The sequence below is a fragment of the Schistocerca serialis genome, chromosome 1 (assembly GCF_023864345.2).
Source record: "Schistocerca serialis cubense isolate TAMUIC-IGC-003099 chromosome 1, iqSchSeri2.2, whole genome shotgun sequence".
Classification (NCBI taxonomy): domain Eukaryota; kingdom Metazoa; phylum Arthropoda; class Insecta; order Orthoptera; family Acrididae; genus Schistocerca; species Schistocerca serialis.
Genome location: NC_064638.1, coordinates 1,249,419,653 through 1,249,436,935, shown reverse-complemented (window position 1 = coordinate 1,249,436,935; position 17,283 = coordinate 1,249,419,653). Strand labels below are relative to the sequence as shown.

Sequence of the window (17,283 nt, the reverse complement as noted above, 5' to 3'; positions counted from 1 at the left end):
TTTTCCTGCAGCCATTTCGTCTTAGCTTCCCTGCACTTCCTATTTATTTCATTCCTCAGCGACTTGTATTTCTGTATTCCTGATTTTCCCGGAACATGTTTGTACTTCCTCCTTTCATCAATCAACTGAAGTATTTCTTCTGTCACCCATGGTTTCTTCGCAGCTACCTTCTTTGTACCTATGTTTTCCTTCCCAACTTCTGTAATGGCCCTTTTTAGAGATGTCCATTCCTCTTCAACTGTACTGCCTACTGCGCTATTCCTTATTGCTGTATCTATAGCGTTACAGAACTTCAAACGTATCTCGTCATTCCTTAGTACTTCCGTATCCCACTTCTTTGCGTATTGATTCTTCCTGACTAATGTCTTGAACTTCAGCCTACTCTTCATCACTACTGTATTGTGATCTGAGTCTATATCTGCTCCTGGGTACACCTTACAATCCAGTATCTGATTTCGGAATCTCTGTCTGACCATGATGTAATCTAATTGAAATCTTCCCGTATCTCCCGGCCTTTTCCAAGTATACCTCCTCCTCTTGTGATTCTTGAACAGGGTATTTGGTATTACTAGCTGAAACTTGTTACAGAACTCAATTAGTCTTTCTCCTCTTTCATTCCTTGTCCCAAGCCCATATTCTCCTGTAACTTTTTCTTCTACTCCTTCCCCTACAACTGCATTCCAGTCGCCCATGACTATTAGATTTTCGTCCCCCTTTACATACTGCATTACCCTTTCAATATCCTCCCACACTTTCTCTATCTGTTCATCTTCAGCTTGCGACGTCGGCATGTATACTTGAACTATCGTTGTCGGTGATGGTCTGCTGTCGATTCTGATTAGAACAACCCGGTCACTGAACTGTTCACAGTAACACACCCTCTGCCCTACCTTCCTATTCATAACGAATCCTACACCTGTTATACCGTTTTCTGCTGCTGTTGATATTACCCGATACTCATCTGACCAGAAATCCTTGTCTTCCTTCCACTTCACTTCACTGACCCCTACTATATCTAGATTGAGCCTTTGCATTTCCCTTTTCAGATTTTCTGGTTTCCCTACCACGTTCAAGCTTCTGACATTCCACGCCCCGACTCATAGAGCGTTATCCTTTCGTTGATTATTTAATCTTTTTCTCATGGTAACCTCCCCCTTGGCAGTCCCCTCCCGGAGGTCCGAATGGGGGACTATTCCAGAATCTTTTGCCAATGGAGAGATCATCATGACATTTCTTCAATTACAGGCCACATGTCCTGTGGATACACGTTACGTGTGAAGGTTACTCTTAGGAACCAAATTTTGTTACTCCTGGCTGATTGACACTGGGGTCAGCGATTTCTCAACAGACATAAATGTTATCTGTGCCATACTTAACTGGCATTTGGAGTGAAACTTTGTGGCAATAATAGGAGCTGCGAGCTAACGCATCCCTTCCACTGGTGGGACATCACCCTGAATGCGTGGTTTGCTTCGTTAATGGGTTGCTGTTGAGAACTCCATGCGCGATTTTTGCCGCTGGAGTATGTTGAAAAGTGGGATATGCCACTTAAATCGTTTAACTTTTAGGAAAATAATGATATTCAGTTACCTAATATTGTTCTCCGATTTCTGATCATAACTCTCTGCCTGGCCCGTAAACAAAATTACCGCTAAACCGGACAAATCTTCCAGCCGTAGATATTTAGTGCTACCGGTGCAAAGTTGGGATAGGTTTCTAGTTCTATTTACAACCTTTTCCACCTTTTATACTCCACTGCTGTTTTCTTGTACTACCTCCATCCAGGTTTTCCTGGAATATTGTGATAGGCTTTGCACACGACCGACCCCCCCCCCCCCCCCCCTTTCTCTCTCTCTCTCTCTCTCTCTCTCTCTCTCTCTCTCACACACACACACACACACACACACACACACACACACACACACACACAGTGGAATGGTGGTCATGATTCTCATTAATGTTGCTCCTCCTCTTCATCCATCCATTCCTGTCTACACATTTCCTGCAATATTTTCCCTTCCAGTTCTCTAACAGCTTTACTTATACTTCCCTGTGGAAGGACTAGAGTTCAAATACTTGTTCAATCAGCAAAATTTAGGTTTTGCATGGTTTCCTTCAACACTCAGGCAAATGGCAGAAAGATTCTGTTAAAGGATGCAACCCATTTCCTACCCTGATTCAAGTGTGTGCTCTCTAATGACCTTTCTGTTGCCAGAATGTTAAGCTCTAATCTCTCTTCCTAGCTGTATTTTTATCTACATTGCACTGCAAAACAAGGGGGAACATTGGCGAAACTGACAAACAATGTAAATTTTCAATTTATTTTTTATTTGTTAGTACAACTCATGGAGAATAAGTTCCCAATGTTTCAACGTTGAAATCGCATCCAAAGTGCCTGAAAATTAATTAAAGTGTGACGTGGCCTCCCTGCCAAGCCAAGCTCAGAGGGATAACAACCCCTACATTCACAAGGAGAGGCTTCCAAATTGTATATTGGATCTTGTCAAGCCCAGTGACAGGTTTCTGGCCGATCCCGCACTTCTCAAAAAGTGTGTTCATGGCAAAACCCAAAATCCAAATGAGTCTCTAAATTCACTCATCTGGAAAGGATGCTCTAAAAACACATTTGCATCTGCTACAGTTGTCAGAAATGCAACTTATGATGCAGTTATTGTATTTAATGATGGGAACATCAGGAGGATGAAGGTATTAGAAAGAATGTGCTTCACGATAGGAAATTTTACTCTAGACATCCTGAGAAAAATAGATTTACAGTGCATCTCTGCAGCTGAAAAGTCAGTTGAAGATCTGGTAAAGGAAAGAAGACAGACAACAAGAAGAGAAGCCTTGAAGGGAAAGACAACTCAGGCGCCCTCCGCCACACACCGTCAGCTGGCTTGCGGAGTATGGATGTAGGTGTGGACGTAAATTTCTGAAGAAGTGACATAAGGAAAAAAAGTTAGGTTGAACTTCAAATTGCGTTTCCTGAAAAAGTTTGTTTTTTAAAGTTTATGTACCTTTTCCTCGGATTCTATGAATGCTAGAATTATGAAATTTTGTACACATATTTCTGTAAACCTAATAAACATTGTCTCAAGTGCAAATTTTGAAATTCTGATTGCAAGCTGAGATATACGACATATAGAGAGATGAAACACAGAAATTTTTGTAGAAATCTCTAATACTTTCTGAGAAAAAGGAACATACATTATTTTTTGAAAATAAAACTTCAAATTTCATTAAAAAAAAGCTGAATATATATATACACTCCTGGAAATGGAAAAAAGAACACATTGACACCGGTGTGTCAGACCCACCATACTTGCTCCGGACACTGCGAGAGGGCTGTACAAGCAATGATCACACGCACGGCACAGCGGACACACCAGGAACCGCGGTGTTGGCCGTCGAATGGCGCTAGCTGTGCAGCATTTGTGTACCGCCGCCGTCAGTGTCAGCCAGTTTGCCGTGGCATACGGAGCTCCATCGCAGTCTTTAACACTGGTAGCATGCCGCGACAGCGTGGACGTGAACCGTATGTGCAGTTGACGGACTTTGAGCGAGAGCGTATAGTGGGCATGCGGGAGGCCGGGTGGACGTACCGCCGAATTGCTCAACACGTGGGGCGTGAGGTCTCCACAGTACATCGATGTTGTCGCCAGTGGTCGGCGGAAGGTGCACGTGCCCGTCGACCTGGGACCGGACCGCAGCGACGCACGGATGCACGCCAAGACCGTAGGATCCTACGCAGTGCCGTAGGGGACCGCACCGCCACTTCCCAGCAAATTAGGGACACTGTTGCTCCTGGGGTATCGGCGAGGACCATTCGCAACCGTCTCCATGAAGCTGGGCTACGGTCCCGCACACCGTTAGGCCGTCTTCCGCTCACGCCCCAACATCGTGCAGCCCGCCTCCAGTGGTGTCGCGACAGGCGTGAATGGAGGGGCGAATGGAGACGTGTCGTCTTCAGCGATGAGAGTCGCTTCTGCCTTGGTGCCAATGATGGTCGTATGCGTGTTTGGCGCCGTGCAGGTGAGCGCCACAATCAGGACTGCATACGACCGAGGCACACAGGGCCAACACCCGGCATCATGGTGTGGGGAGTGATCTCCTACACTGGCCGTACACCACTGGTGATCGTCGAGGGGACACTGAATAGTGCACGGTACATCCAAACCGTCATCGAACCCATCGTTCTACCATTCCTAGACCGGCAAGGGAACTTGCTGTTCCAACAGGACAATGCACGTCCGCATGTATCCCGTGCCACCCAACGTGCTCTAGAAGGTGTAAGTCAACTACCCTGGCCAGTAAGATCTCCGGATCTGTCCCCCATTGAGCATGTTTGGGACTGGATGAAGCGTCGTCTCACGCGGTCTGCACGTCCAGCACGAACGCTGGTCCAACTGAGGCGCCAGGTGGAAATGGCATGGCAAGCCGTTCCACAGGACTACATCCAGCATCTCTACGATCGTCTCCATGGGAGAATAGCAGCCTGCATTGCTGCGAAAGGTGGATATACACTGTACTAGTGCCGACATTGTGCATGCTCTGTTGCCTGTGTCTATGTGCCTGTGGTTCTGTCAGTGTGATCATGTGATGTATCTGACCCCAGGAATGTGTCAATGAAGTTTCCCCTTCCTGGGACAATGAATTCACGGTGTTCTTATTTCAATTTCCAGGAGTGTGTGTGTGTGTGTGTGTGTGTGTATATATATATATATATATATATAAAAACAAAGATGAGGTGACTTACCGAACAAAAGCGCTGGCAGGTCGATAGACACACAAACAAACACAAACACACACACAAAATTCAAGCTTTCGCAACAAACTGTTGCCTCATCAGGAAAGAGGGAAGGAGAGGGGAAGACGAAAGGAAGTGGGTTTTAAGGGAGAGGGTAAGGAGTCATTCCAATCCCGGGAGCGGAAAGACTTACCTTAGGGGGAAAAAAGGACAGGTATACACTCGCACACACGCACATATCCATCCACACATACAGACACAAGACAGACACAAGCTTGTGTCTGTATGTGTGGATGGATATGTGCGTGTGTGCGAGTGTATACCTGTCCTTTTTTCCCCCTAAGGTAAGTCTTTCCGCTCCCGGGATTGGAATGACTCCTTACCCTCTCCCTTAAAACCCACTTCCTTTCGTCTTCCCCTCTCCTTCCCTCTTTCCTGATGAGGCAACAGTTTGTTGCGAAAGCTTGAATTTTGTGTGTGTGTTTGTGTTTGTTTGTGTGATCTATCGACCTGCCAGCGCTTTTGTTCGGTAAGTCACCTCATCTTTGTTTTTATATATAATTTTTCCCACGTGGAATGTTTCCTTCCATTATATATATATATATATATATATATATATATATATATATATATATAATATATATATATATATATACACACACACTCCTGGAAATTGAAATAAGAACACCGTGAATTCATTGTCCCAGGAAGGGATTTTATATGTAAATGTGTTACTTTCATGTAAAGCTTGGTACAAAATTTCATTGCCTTATCTCCAAAACTGTGGATTTGGTGCATTTTTGAAATAGTGTGTGTTTTTAATCAACATCCCCCCTTAAAGATGAGATAGGTAAAGTAACTTCGTGGAAATGCTTTGAAAGTGCTGGAGTGTGTTGCCCAAGGTCTCTTAGTCATACATAGAAAGCTTGATGTCATACACGTGAGGTCAGTATGGCTATAGAGTCACAAGGAGGCTGGCTCCAACACAAGGCACATGAAGGAACGGGAAAAGATGTGTGTGTCAATCAGTCAACAGTTACAGTGCACTGTGGTGGTTTCCTTCATTGCAACATGGCCCCGAGACAATATCTGGATCACATCACATGCAGATAACTGGGAAACTGGAAACTGAGGCAAGTGCAGCCCATGAGTTTTGGTATTGCTCACTGCATTGTTTTCATGTTTGAAGATGTTCCAAAGCCACAGGCAGTTCAATCTGAAGGAGTGAGGATGGTCAACCACAATCAACTACAGCAGCACATGACCACTACATTGTGCTACAGGAAATAATGGACCCAAATCACACAGTGGACACAATTGTAACTACATTTAACAGTTCTGCAACACACACAACATCATGGTCCACAGTGACACAGCAACTGCTTGGTGTGATCTCTCTGCCCAACAACCAGTATGTTATATTCCAGTGATACCCATACATTGGTAGCAGCATTTGTGATGGTGCCAAGAGCATAAGGACTAGACCAACGAGGGGTGGGGTCACATGCTCTTAGCGAATGAGAGAAGATTCAGTCTGAGTATGGATCCTGGATGTACCCTCATGCTGCTAGATGCTACAGATAAGAACATGTAATGTGGAATGGGGCATCCTTGCACAAGAACTTCTTAATAATCTTGTAGCCAGTGTGGGAGCATTTCGCAGCATACACTGCCATCCATGGCAATCATTCATCCCATTAAGAACCATGTCCCGTTTTTTGTAATGTCCAAGGACTCTCACAAATCCCGGTGACTTCAGTGTAATTGTTGTGTCTGAATACAAACTTCATTTCTCTATGTCCCACTTTGTATTTCTTTCAGTTACCTTCTGCACTACACTGTAGCAGCTCTTTCTATGTATGGTCCAAGTTTCATAAAGCTATGCTTCTTGGCAGTGACATTTCATGCAAAAGTTACCTTCATCCTAAAATTTTGCACATCAGTGTATCGTAAGTGGCTCAACCTCAGTATCTTTAAGACCTGTGGCAGTGTGTAACCAGTCTGATAACTTGTAGCTACTTTTTTCACCATTTCTTCTCCTACCTAATAAACCCCTTATCATCAGGTACTTTACAGATCGTCTTTCTTGATCTCCTTGACAGGTATTCTTAGCTCTATGTTAAATTTAATATACCGGTATATACATGTGGGGGAAATGGAAGATCTGAAGACAGAGATAGGCAGGCTCAAGTTATGTTTAATGAAGAGAGGGCATATTTGTAGTTGGACCACTACAGGGTATTACCAGGGAATGGTTTAGGAGATATTGGCATTGTTACGAAAAGGAAAAGTACCTTAGAATGAAATTAATCTGAAGTTAAATCAGACAATGTGAGAATGCAAAGACACCGAAAAAGGAGATAGCCATAGTAAAATCTGTAGTGGCTTTCCAGCAGATGAAACAGTTTCAGATGAGCACGAAGTAAAGGCATTAACTTACAAGATGCAGATGGAAATAACAAGAATGGCAGATACATTGCAGGAGTACGTCAAATATGATAGAGAAATGCTCGCTTGAGGCACAAAAGGAGATGAATAGGAAACGATGTGGACAAAAAGTGCATATATGTAATGCACCAAATGATCTCAGGTCAAGTTGGCAGGTGTTATAATTTGCCTTTGGTGTTACTGAAATTTCTGGGATACTAGAACTAGAAGTTTTTTGATCTAGTCTCCTACCGTAAGCTCACAGAAGATCATTATCAGAATGCCAAAGAAAGTACTAGTGGATAATTGTCAATACCAGTTTGACAGATGGCTGCCTTGAAGAGTATACAAAAAAATACACAAAAGGAAGTCACGCTTCATCAAGGTCCGCGTCACTTTCCCTTTTTAACCAGCCATAACGTCTGAAAAAGGAAAGAATAACAGTAAATAAATAATAGTAAAGTGATCCACTTGCTATCCAGAAAAGGTAACTGAAGCAATTCTGACCATGCAGTTAGAAATGGAAGAAAGAAAAAGAAAAAGAAAAGTTGAGACACCTTCCTTCAACTGTGGATCTAGAGAATGCCTCTGGCTATGCAAGCTGAGGTAACATGTTAACTAGTGGAGTACAATGACAGATAAGTAACTTATAACACCCGAAAAAACCAAGCAGGTTGATGATGATGATGACGATGATGATGAGACACAACAAAAAGTAAACAGTCCATGGGCTTACTCCCAGTTCAAAGTGTCCAACAGGCACAGGATTTCAGCTGGTTCCCAAGCACTGTGCTAGGACTGTAGCCGCAATCTTGGTTGATGAAATCCTCCCTGGTGCAGATTTCTATGGCCTCTCAAAAGATACCGTCCTAGTACTTGGAAGTCTGTACTAAGATCCTGGTACGATCATGCTCATGATTCTCAGATGAACAGTGCTCTACGACCGCTGACTTGTTGGAATGCATCAGTGGAGTGTGCCTCTGGTGGTCTTGACAACAATCTTCACTGGTGCACTCTGTGTGTCCAATATATGTCTTCCAACAATGACACGTAATCTGGTATAAGCCGGCCTTCTGCAAACTGAAATCATCTTTGATGTTTTCCAATAATGCTAAGTTTTACTGGATGGGCAAAAGACATTTTTACTCTGTACTTCTTCAATATGCAACCAACTTTTCCCGATAGTATACCACTTTATGGTATAAAGGCATTGGCTGCCACTTCCTCCATGACTTATTCCATCTCCACAGGTTGTACAGCTGTGGTGGGGCAGATAGCGTGCCAGGATGCCATTAGCTCTTCACTTGACCATGATGTCCAGGAATGGTAATCTTCCTTCTGCTTTGGTCTTCACAGTGAATTTGGTGTTAGGATGCATGGAGTCCAAATGTGTAATCAAGTCAGGAAGACTTGGTCCCTACCATGGGGCAAGATGACAAATGCGTCATCCACATAATGGAAAAAACATGCGAGTTTCCATTTGGATGATGCCAGGGCTTCTTCCTCAAGGTAAACAAAGGTATACAATATACAAATTCGCGACCACAGGTGAGATTGGACTGCACATTGTGACAACTGTTTGTTGATAGTATTCTCCATTAAACAGAAAATACGGGAGGTCAGACACACCTGAAAAGGTCGGTATTCTTGTAAAATTTCTGACAATAAGCTCTAGTACTCTTTTAGAGGTACCCTGTGAATAACAAAATCACATCAAAACTCCCCAGGATATCAGAGTCTTTCACCTGAAGTTGTTGAGGTATTTTACTAAATCCACAGAACTGCGGACATGATGAGTGCATTTACCCACTTAAGAACTTCTGTCAGGTATTTTGCCACCAAATATGCAGATATCATAATGTTGCTGACAGTGGGGTGCAATGGCATTTGATCTTTGTGAACATCAGAAATTCCATTAAATCTTGCCGGTACAGGTCCACGAGGTTAACAGTTTTTTTTGCTGATCCCTTCTGGTAAATCAGCGTCCTTGAGAAGAGCCCTAGCCTTGTTCTCCACCTTCTTTGACAGGCTCTGCATCTTCTCAATTTAGTCCTTGTGTGAAAGAACAGCAGTAGCACTGTCTTTGTGAGCAGGTAAGACGACAATCTCAGGCTATTTTCTCCAGTCCCAAATAGCCGCCTTATCTCTGCTGCCAATGTTCAAGTTCTTGTCAGAGGGGGAGAGAGGGGGAGGGAGGGGGGAGGGAGGGGGGATGAGAGAGAGGGGATGAGAGAGAGGGGATGAGAGAGGGGGGATGAGAGAGGGGGGATGAGAGAGGGGGGATGAGAGAGGGGGGATGAGAGAGGGGGAGAAGGGGTAGAGAGAGGGGGAGAGAGGGGGAGAGGGGGTAGAGAGAGGGGGAGAGGGGGTAGAGAGAGGGGGAGAGGGGGTAGAGAGAGGGGGAGAGGGGGTAGAGAGGGGGGGTAGAGAGAGGGTAAGAGGGGGGAGGCGAAGGACAAAGAGAGGGGGAGGGAGAAGGATAGGGATGGGGAGTGGGAGGATTGGGAGGGCAGAGAGGGAGGGGGAGTGGGAGGATGGGGAGGGAGGGGGGAGAGGGATGGGGAGGGAGGGGGGAGAGGGATGGGGAGGGATGGGGGAGAGGGATGGGGAGGGATGGGGGAGAGGGATGGGGAGGGATGGGGAGGGAGGGGGGAGAGGGATGGGGAGGGAGGGGAAGAGGGAGGGGGGAGAGGGATGGGGAGGGAGGGGAAGAGGGAGAGGGATGGGGAGGGAGGGGGGAGGGGTAGGGATGGGGAGAGGGAGGGAGGGTGAGAGGGTAGAGGGGTAGTGGGGGAAAGTGGGAGGGGAGGGGGAGGGTGTGGAGAAGGGGAGGGGAAGAAGGGGGAGAACAGGGAAGGGGAGAGGGGTGAGGGGGAAGGGGGGAGGGAGAAGGGGGAAGGGGTGAGGGGGAAGGGGGGAGGGAGAAGGGGGAGGGAGAAGGGGGAAGGAGAGAGGGAGAAGGGGGAAGGGGAGAAGGCATATATCCAATTCCCATACATATTTAGCAATTTCAAAACATTCCTGGGTTCGCTAGGATCTTCATGCAGACCAAAAGAGTGGTATGGCATGTTTTCTATGGCTAGAGTTGAATTCAGAGGAACATTTTGAATAAGACTATTATAAAATGACTTGACGAAATCAAATAATGTTAATTTCCTCACTGCAGTTGTCTTTCTTTGAGAAATCAAACAGGAATTCTCAGTTTTGATTGAATGATAAGTGTGGCAGTGTTAAGACAATTATAATGGCAACTTTGCCTGATAGTGATTTTGTTGTTCCTTGTGCTGCATGGTCTCTTCTGTCCAGTTACGAGACAAATTAACCCAGGTCTTTTCAGGCCACATAATATCACTAAATAAAATGCTTCTTGCCAGATGCAAATACAGTAATTTGCAATCCAGTTCTCTCAATGACCAATGTCCAGGATGAAATTTTTTTAATGTTGGAAACCACCCTCATGAAGCCAGCTTTGAAGTAATGACTTGCATCCAGAAAACTGCCTGATTTCTTTGACACTAAATAGGAGTTTGTTTAAAGTGGGATCATCACTGTACTGATTGTAACTACAAAGTATAATCCATATCAAACCCTACAGGAATGTGTCAGTCTTACTTATCTGTCAAATTTTTCTTGTCCCAAGTGAAGAATAAGCTGGTGTTGCTTCAGCAATCCCTTTTTCCTTCCTTTTCTCCTTTACGATTTTCAGCACAATGAATTTTCTGTGCCATGAGTGATCTATTCACTAATCTTGCAACATTTAAAATCATCAGAGTACCACTATTACATTACAGTTGGGAACACTTGCACATGCAGGGTGTATACATGGACAAGGAAAAAAAATTCCGATTTCCCGGTTAGAAAATACACTTTTTCCCAGGTGACCGTATACTTTTCCCTGGAACTGTAAAACTTATCAATCCTTTGAATGGTTGACATTTTATACATCATTGGCGTAGAACTTTCTGCCACCACTTTAGGAAGGGGGAAAAGAAAGAAAAAGTCTTGGAAAGATTTTTGGTGATGTGCAGCACCATATACGCTGCATATTTTCGTATTACGATGCGCTACATTTTTTCGTAATTACAAAATTGCAAATTTGAATGCACCAAACACACCATGTTAATTTCTAAAGCATGGAAACCAAGATTATGATACCCTATTGTAAGCCAATCATAGCTCATGTCGTGATCTCGCTAGCCGATGACAGCACATATCCAGACCATAGGACACATGATGTAGTCAGCGAATAGCAACATCACTGTTAAGTAGTGTGAACACACAAATAGCAAAAGTTAATGGTTTAAACTAATATACATAGTGTAGCTACAAGAAAAGCTAAGCTTTCACTTATAATATTGACCTCGAAGATTAATAAGTGACAAGCAAGTGGTTTTCACATGCAATATTGATCTTTTTTGCACGTGTTACACTGTAAGATTCATCACACAAATGTGACAATAAAATTTAGAATAATGAAAATAAATATCTGGTTTTCTGGGTTCAAAATTCTTCTAAGTGGGCAGTCCTCAAAATGTTAAGTTGTAAACGAGAGTCAAATGCTCTGTGATTTAAGAAATTACTCACACATTCTCACACAAAACATAAAAGGAAATTTACTTGGAAAGTAATGCTTTCAAACCACCATTCGGAATATTTTACCCGAGACCTGTTGAAAACAAATTCTTTCAGCAGTTACCAGAGTGTACCTGAAAACAGATGTTACAACTCTTGTGCAGCTACGATGGCATAGGAAGCCCATGTTGGTACATATAAAGCATTAAGACATCTTACATTATGTCATAAAAACAACAGGGCATCAGAGGTTATTACAAGAGCACCGGAAGTTTGTAAACCACACTAAATTGCATAATTCGGCTTGGAGTGCCCATTCGTATGTCCAGATTCACAATGAAGTAGGCCCCAACCCGATATGTAGCTTTTCAGTGCGGTTTTCGGAATGTAAATTTTGTTGGAGTACCAGTACTGTACTATCTCTCATTTGATTCCTTATTATGACAACATGCCATACGTGCCAGAAGATGAAAATGTGCTATTGAAATTCTGCAAACAGTAGGAACTAGCCTATACTGTGGAATGAAATGCTTTGTTTCAAATAAATTGACAGCCTCAGCAGAAAAAGTTAATAAAAGCCAAACTTGTTTAGCAAACTCATAAAAATAATTTCATTGTTCTGCCAGGCATTTATTGCTTGACTGCCAAAAATGTGAAATGAAATAAAATCAGAAAACTAAAACTATAATATATTTCAGCCTTCCGTAATTATGTGAATGTTTTTTTAATTCATTTGATAGCTCGCGGCCACAGAAATCAGTTTTGTTTTCATTTGACATGGGCACTGTACACGATACGGGAATTTCACTAAATGTAAACATGGGTCAAGTGGAGACTAATCCCCCCCCCCCCCTTTCCCCTCCCCAGTACAACTTAAAACTGCTTTGCATATGCACAAATCTGGCAACTTGGGTGCATCAAAAAAACATTTTTTTCCAGTTAGCATATGGATTCAAGCAGTCAGAAAAACGGGAGTAGGTACTGCTCATATGCGAGTGAAATGTGCGTGCATGTGATCGCGCTGGCAACTGCTCAAATGAATCTAAAGTGAGCACTTGTGACATCACACTCATCAGAAGCAATTTGTTGTTACGAAGTATTGCACAGTCCTCATCTTAATGCCTTCAACACATTTTGCTGTTGGCAGATGCTTGTGTGTGAAAGGTGTTTTGTTGTTGCAAATGGCGCATTTCCTTTGCAACTAAAGTTTATTTTGGTATTTTTCTCTCATTTATGGTTTATTGCTGCAGTATTATTCTGCTGTAGTATATAGTAATATTCTTTGTTAAGAGTATCAGTTTTTACCAGTCAAAATTTTTAAAAAAATAACTTAAAATTAAAACCATGGAAAATTCCCAGAATTCCAAATAATTCCTGGGTTTTTCCCAGATGTCCTGGGGCGTATACACCTCAACAGGGGGCACAAATTCACAAACCATGTCCACAGATAGAAAACTTCTTTCCAACCCAAGATGCCTTTGAGGCTGGCAAACATGTTCTCAGACAACCTCTTTTTCCAGCAAACCTATCCACGGATATTGCTCGGCTAGCAACACAAAAAAGGTACAAAAACACTATTTCACAACAATGCTGAAGAATCCACACACATTAAAAAAAAAAACCCTCACAATGAGAGCAAAGGAAATTAGAATCCACTGAGTGAATAATGCTCTCCTCAACAAAAAGAGGAAGAGCTAACATAAATTTACATAGAATCTCAGAAGACACATTATCAAACAACAATTATAGTTGGATAATATTTTCTTAACCAGGAGATCCTTACAATAGTTGTCAGCCTTTTACTGTACTGTATTACTTATTCATTCAATAAAAAATCTGTAGTTTTTGAACTTTTTGTTTAATTTGCAAGTGTATTTTATCCGTATTGGATGCTCTTGAACTACATAACTTTCCCTAAAAACTGCTTCCAGTCACAACAACTAAAAATCATTTATTTAAATTACAATCAGTTTCAAGCTTATGCTATCCTCAGGTCTTCCAGTTTCATATTTCCACATTAAATATTTAACAGTCAACTCCAACAATGAAACTGAATGTATAATCACCTAAGAAAGTGCAGAAGTCTGGATAGGGTTATAAATTAAATAAACCATCTTCAATTCAGATTTTATTTAATAATCCTGTTCAATTTTTTCAGCGTGCTGTGAACTAAGTAAGCATTTACTCTATGGACGACCAGCTTTAGCTCACATGAGCCTATAGAAATTTTGAAAAAATAATTATATATTCATTACAAGAGCATGGCAATGTATAGGAGCAAAATGTGAATAGTGGTAAACAGGGAAGTAAGGAACTAAAAGCACTAAAAGTAAAGCAATTTAAATATGTGCTAGATAAATAAAGACAATAAACAAATGGTACTAGGAAGAACATATACGGAAAGAACTCTACAGAAAACCCTGACCAGAAGGTACTTGTTAGTGAAGCACTTACTATAGTATTTAAGGCTAATTTACCTTAATATGGGAAAAATTGGTGTGTGTGTGTGTGTGGGGGGGGGGGGCAGGAACTGGAGGTATAAAAAGATTACATTATATAAATCAGATAGTGGAAAGTGTCAAGTGCGACATAGTGTGAATGCAAATTTAGTTTAAAATAAGAATAGACAGAGGATAACAAAACTATTCAAGAGACTGAAAACTTTAATTTACCAATGGACACTAAAATTCCAGTACAACTACCACATAATCACAAAAAGGCTTTTTAAGAAAATTTAAATGTAATAAATGTTTTAAAAATGCAACTGTATTGTGTTATAGGCATATTTTATTACATACAGCAGCTTACTTCCCTAATTAAAATACGTATACTGTGTATAAGTTTCATGTGCACATGCATACCAAACTGCATTCTACAATTTTATTGTAAATTGCTCTCTTCTCAATCAAGTTCTTCTCTTATACAATGTAAGGCCAGATTTGTTTACCTGCTGGAATGTAGTCGTGAATCCTGCAGATGAAATGCTGTTGCTGAACTGAGGGTGGCCAGGCGCAGGAACATTAATGACTACAGCAGGTCGGTCTGCCCCCGTGCCGACAGGCGGAGTTGCAACGCGAACCTGGAATTATTTGCACTAAGACCTCATGACAAAAAAAATTCTGCAGCGAGCAAACATCTATATGACACTGATGATGAACAAAGAATAAATTTTAACAGTAATAAATATTAGTACTTGCTAAGTGTCACTGAATCTTTCATTAATTGTAAATAGCAGGCATGTGCACAAACTGTCTGAAGTGTAATTCTATTTTGTCTGTAGCAAAACATTTAGTAAATTTGTCATCATAATAATTAAGTGTTCAACAGAAGTTGCTTGTCAGTAGTATTTCATTTTACCGAACTAGTTTTGGGTGTTGCCTATCATCAGCAGTATCTGTTTTACACAAAAGAACATTTCTTATAATAAATTACTTACAGTGTATATAGCGATGTTTTATGCATATGAGAATTTTCAGTTCATTGTAATGTGAAGAATGTTCTTTAGCGTATGCCAATGACAATATTTTGTAATTTTCATGTAACGATGTCATTACACGATTTATATATACATATATGTAATCAGTATAAAACAATGGAAATTCCAGGGTGGAATATCAACAATATAAGGAAAAGACGGACTGCTACTCACCACGAAGATGGCATGCTGAGTTGCAGACAGGCACAGTGAAAAGACATTAGCTTTTTGCCAAAGCCTTCATCAAAAAAGGAAACACACGTGCATTCAGTCACACAAGCAAGCATACATTGTGCACATATAATGGCCATCTCTGGCAGCTTGGACTAGAATGCAACTGTCACATAGAAACAAAGTAGCAAGCTGGAAGGGGCGGGGAAGGGGAAGAGAGAGCAGTGTACAGATTGGGGAGAGAAGAGCACTACTGGCAGAGTGTGCTGGAACTACACTTCCAACACATACAGCATTGGAAGGCCAGGTATGGGGGAGAGGAATGGGGAGGGAAAGAGAAGAGGAGCAGGGAAGACCAAAACCAGCAAGCACATAAGCACAGAGTATCACACACAAATGGTTAGGGGATGAGAAAAGGGAGGAGGTGATAGGACAAAAGGGGTGGAAACAGTCAGTTGGAGGGTGCAGGGGATGGTAGGTTACCATAGATTTAGGCTGGGATAATTCCCATCTGCGCAGTTCAGAAAAGCTGAATGTGGGGGGTGGAATCCATGTGGTTTGAGTAGTGAAGCAGCCACTGAAATCAAGCATATTGTGTTCAGCTCGACGTTGTACCACAAGATGGTCTACTTTGCTTTTGGCCTCAGTTTGACGGGGCCATTCATCCTGGTGAATAGCTGGTTGATAGTCACACTAATATTCCGGTCTGAGCTGCTACCAGAGATGGCGGTCATGTGAGAGTGAGTCGTACTTGCTTGAATGAATGTGTATGTGTGTGTGTGTGTGTGTGTGTGTGTGTGTGTGTGTGTGTGTCTTTTTCCAAAGAAGGCTTTGGCCGGAAGCTAATGTGTAACTGTCTTTTCGTTATGTCTGACTGCAATTCAACGTGACATCTTCACTGTGAGTAGCAATCTTTTGCTTATACTGCTGTAATCAGGAATTTTCTTTACAAAATATATGCAGTTGTCATTGGTAACTGCTGTATAGGCAATAACATCTATATAATGCTACTTCTGATTAGTGTAATCTCTGTTAGCAGAGCAAAGAAAGGTTGTCATTAAAGAACTCTAAGGAAACTTTCATGGAATTTCTTGTTTTTCATATCAATCCGTTTGTTTTCCTCTACAGTATTTAGTAAGCAGGCTTTTTTGGCAAAATGTAGGACTGATAGGCATTGTGTCATGTCACTGTCTGTATAGTTTTGTTCTTGTAAGTGTGTACTAACTGAAGATAGGATCTTCAAATATTGTTTTGAAATATCACTCAGTTTGTCCTATGTAAATCTACTCAGAGTCATTGTGTTTAATTTATGGGCACCTGAATGTACAAATATACAGGATTGTTCAACATTATGACAAATTTGTGAATGCAATGTGTTCTGATGCCTATTTTTAGGCTGCTTTTCTGAAGTGTTAGTCTGATTTTATGCAAAATTTTTCTTCAATGGTATGGCAGTGTATGTTTCTTGTAATTTGTTCTTATTAAGGTAATGTTTTATTTTCAAATGGTTCAAATGGCTCTGAGCACTATGGGACTTGACATCTGAGGTCATCAGTCCCCTAAAACTTAGAACTACTTAAACCTAACCAATCTAAAAGGACATCACACACATCCATGCCCGAGGCAGGATACGAACCTGCGACCGTAGCGGTCGCGTAGTTCCAGACTGAAGCGCCTAGAACTGCTCAGCCACAGCGGCCAGTTATTTTATTTTCATTTGTGGGCAGTTTTCTGGTGTAAATTTTGTCGACTATGATGCGCTGTAACCAGTATTTTTTCCTGTTGCATTTAGTCCCATTTGTGACAGAATTCACCATATGGTTAGCTTATCAATACTGAGATCAGCAGCTTTTTTGTGAAACAGGAGATTGTAGGAATACACCTGCGCAAC

At 42.0% G+C, this 17,283-nt stretch overlaps 1 protein-coding gene across 1 annotated transcript in view; it reads right to left on the bottom strand.

Annotated features, from left to right (window-relative positions):
- Nucleotides 1-17,283, bottom strand: part of LOC126419386 (zinc finger protein 37-like) — a 152,137-nt gene that overhangs the window by 79,789 nt on the left and 55,065 nt on the right. The window contains exon 7 of the mRNA XM_050086577.1: nt 14,694-14,825. Coding sequence (XP_049942534.1) covers nt 14,694-14,825 — 132 coding nt within the window. The remainder of the gene's footprint in view (nt 1-14,693; nt 14,826-17,283) is intronic.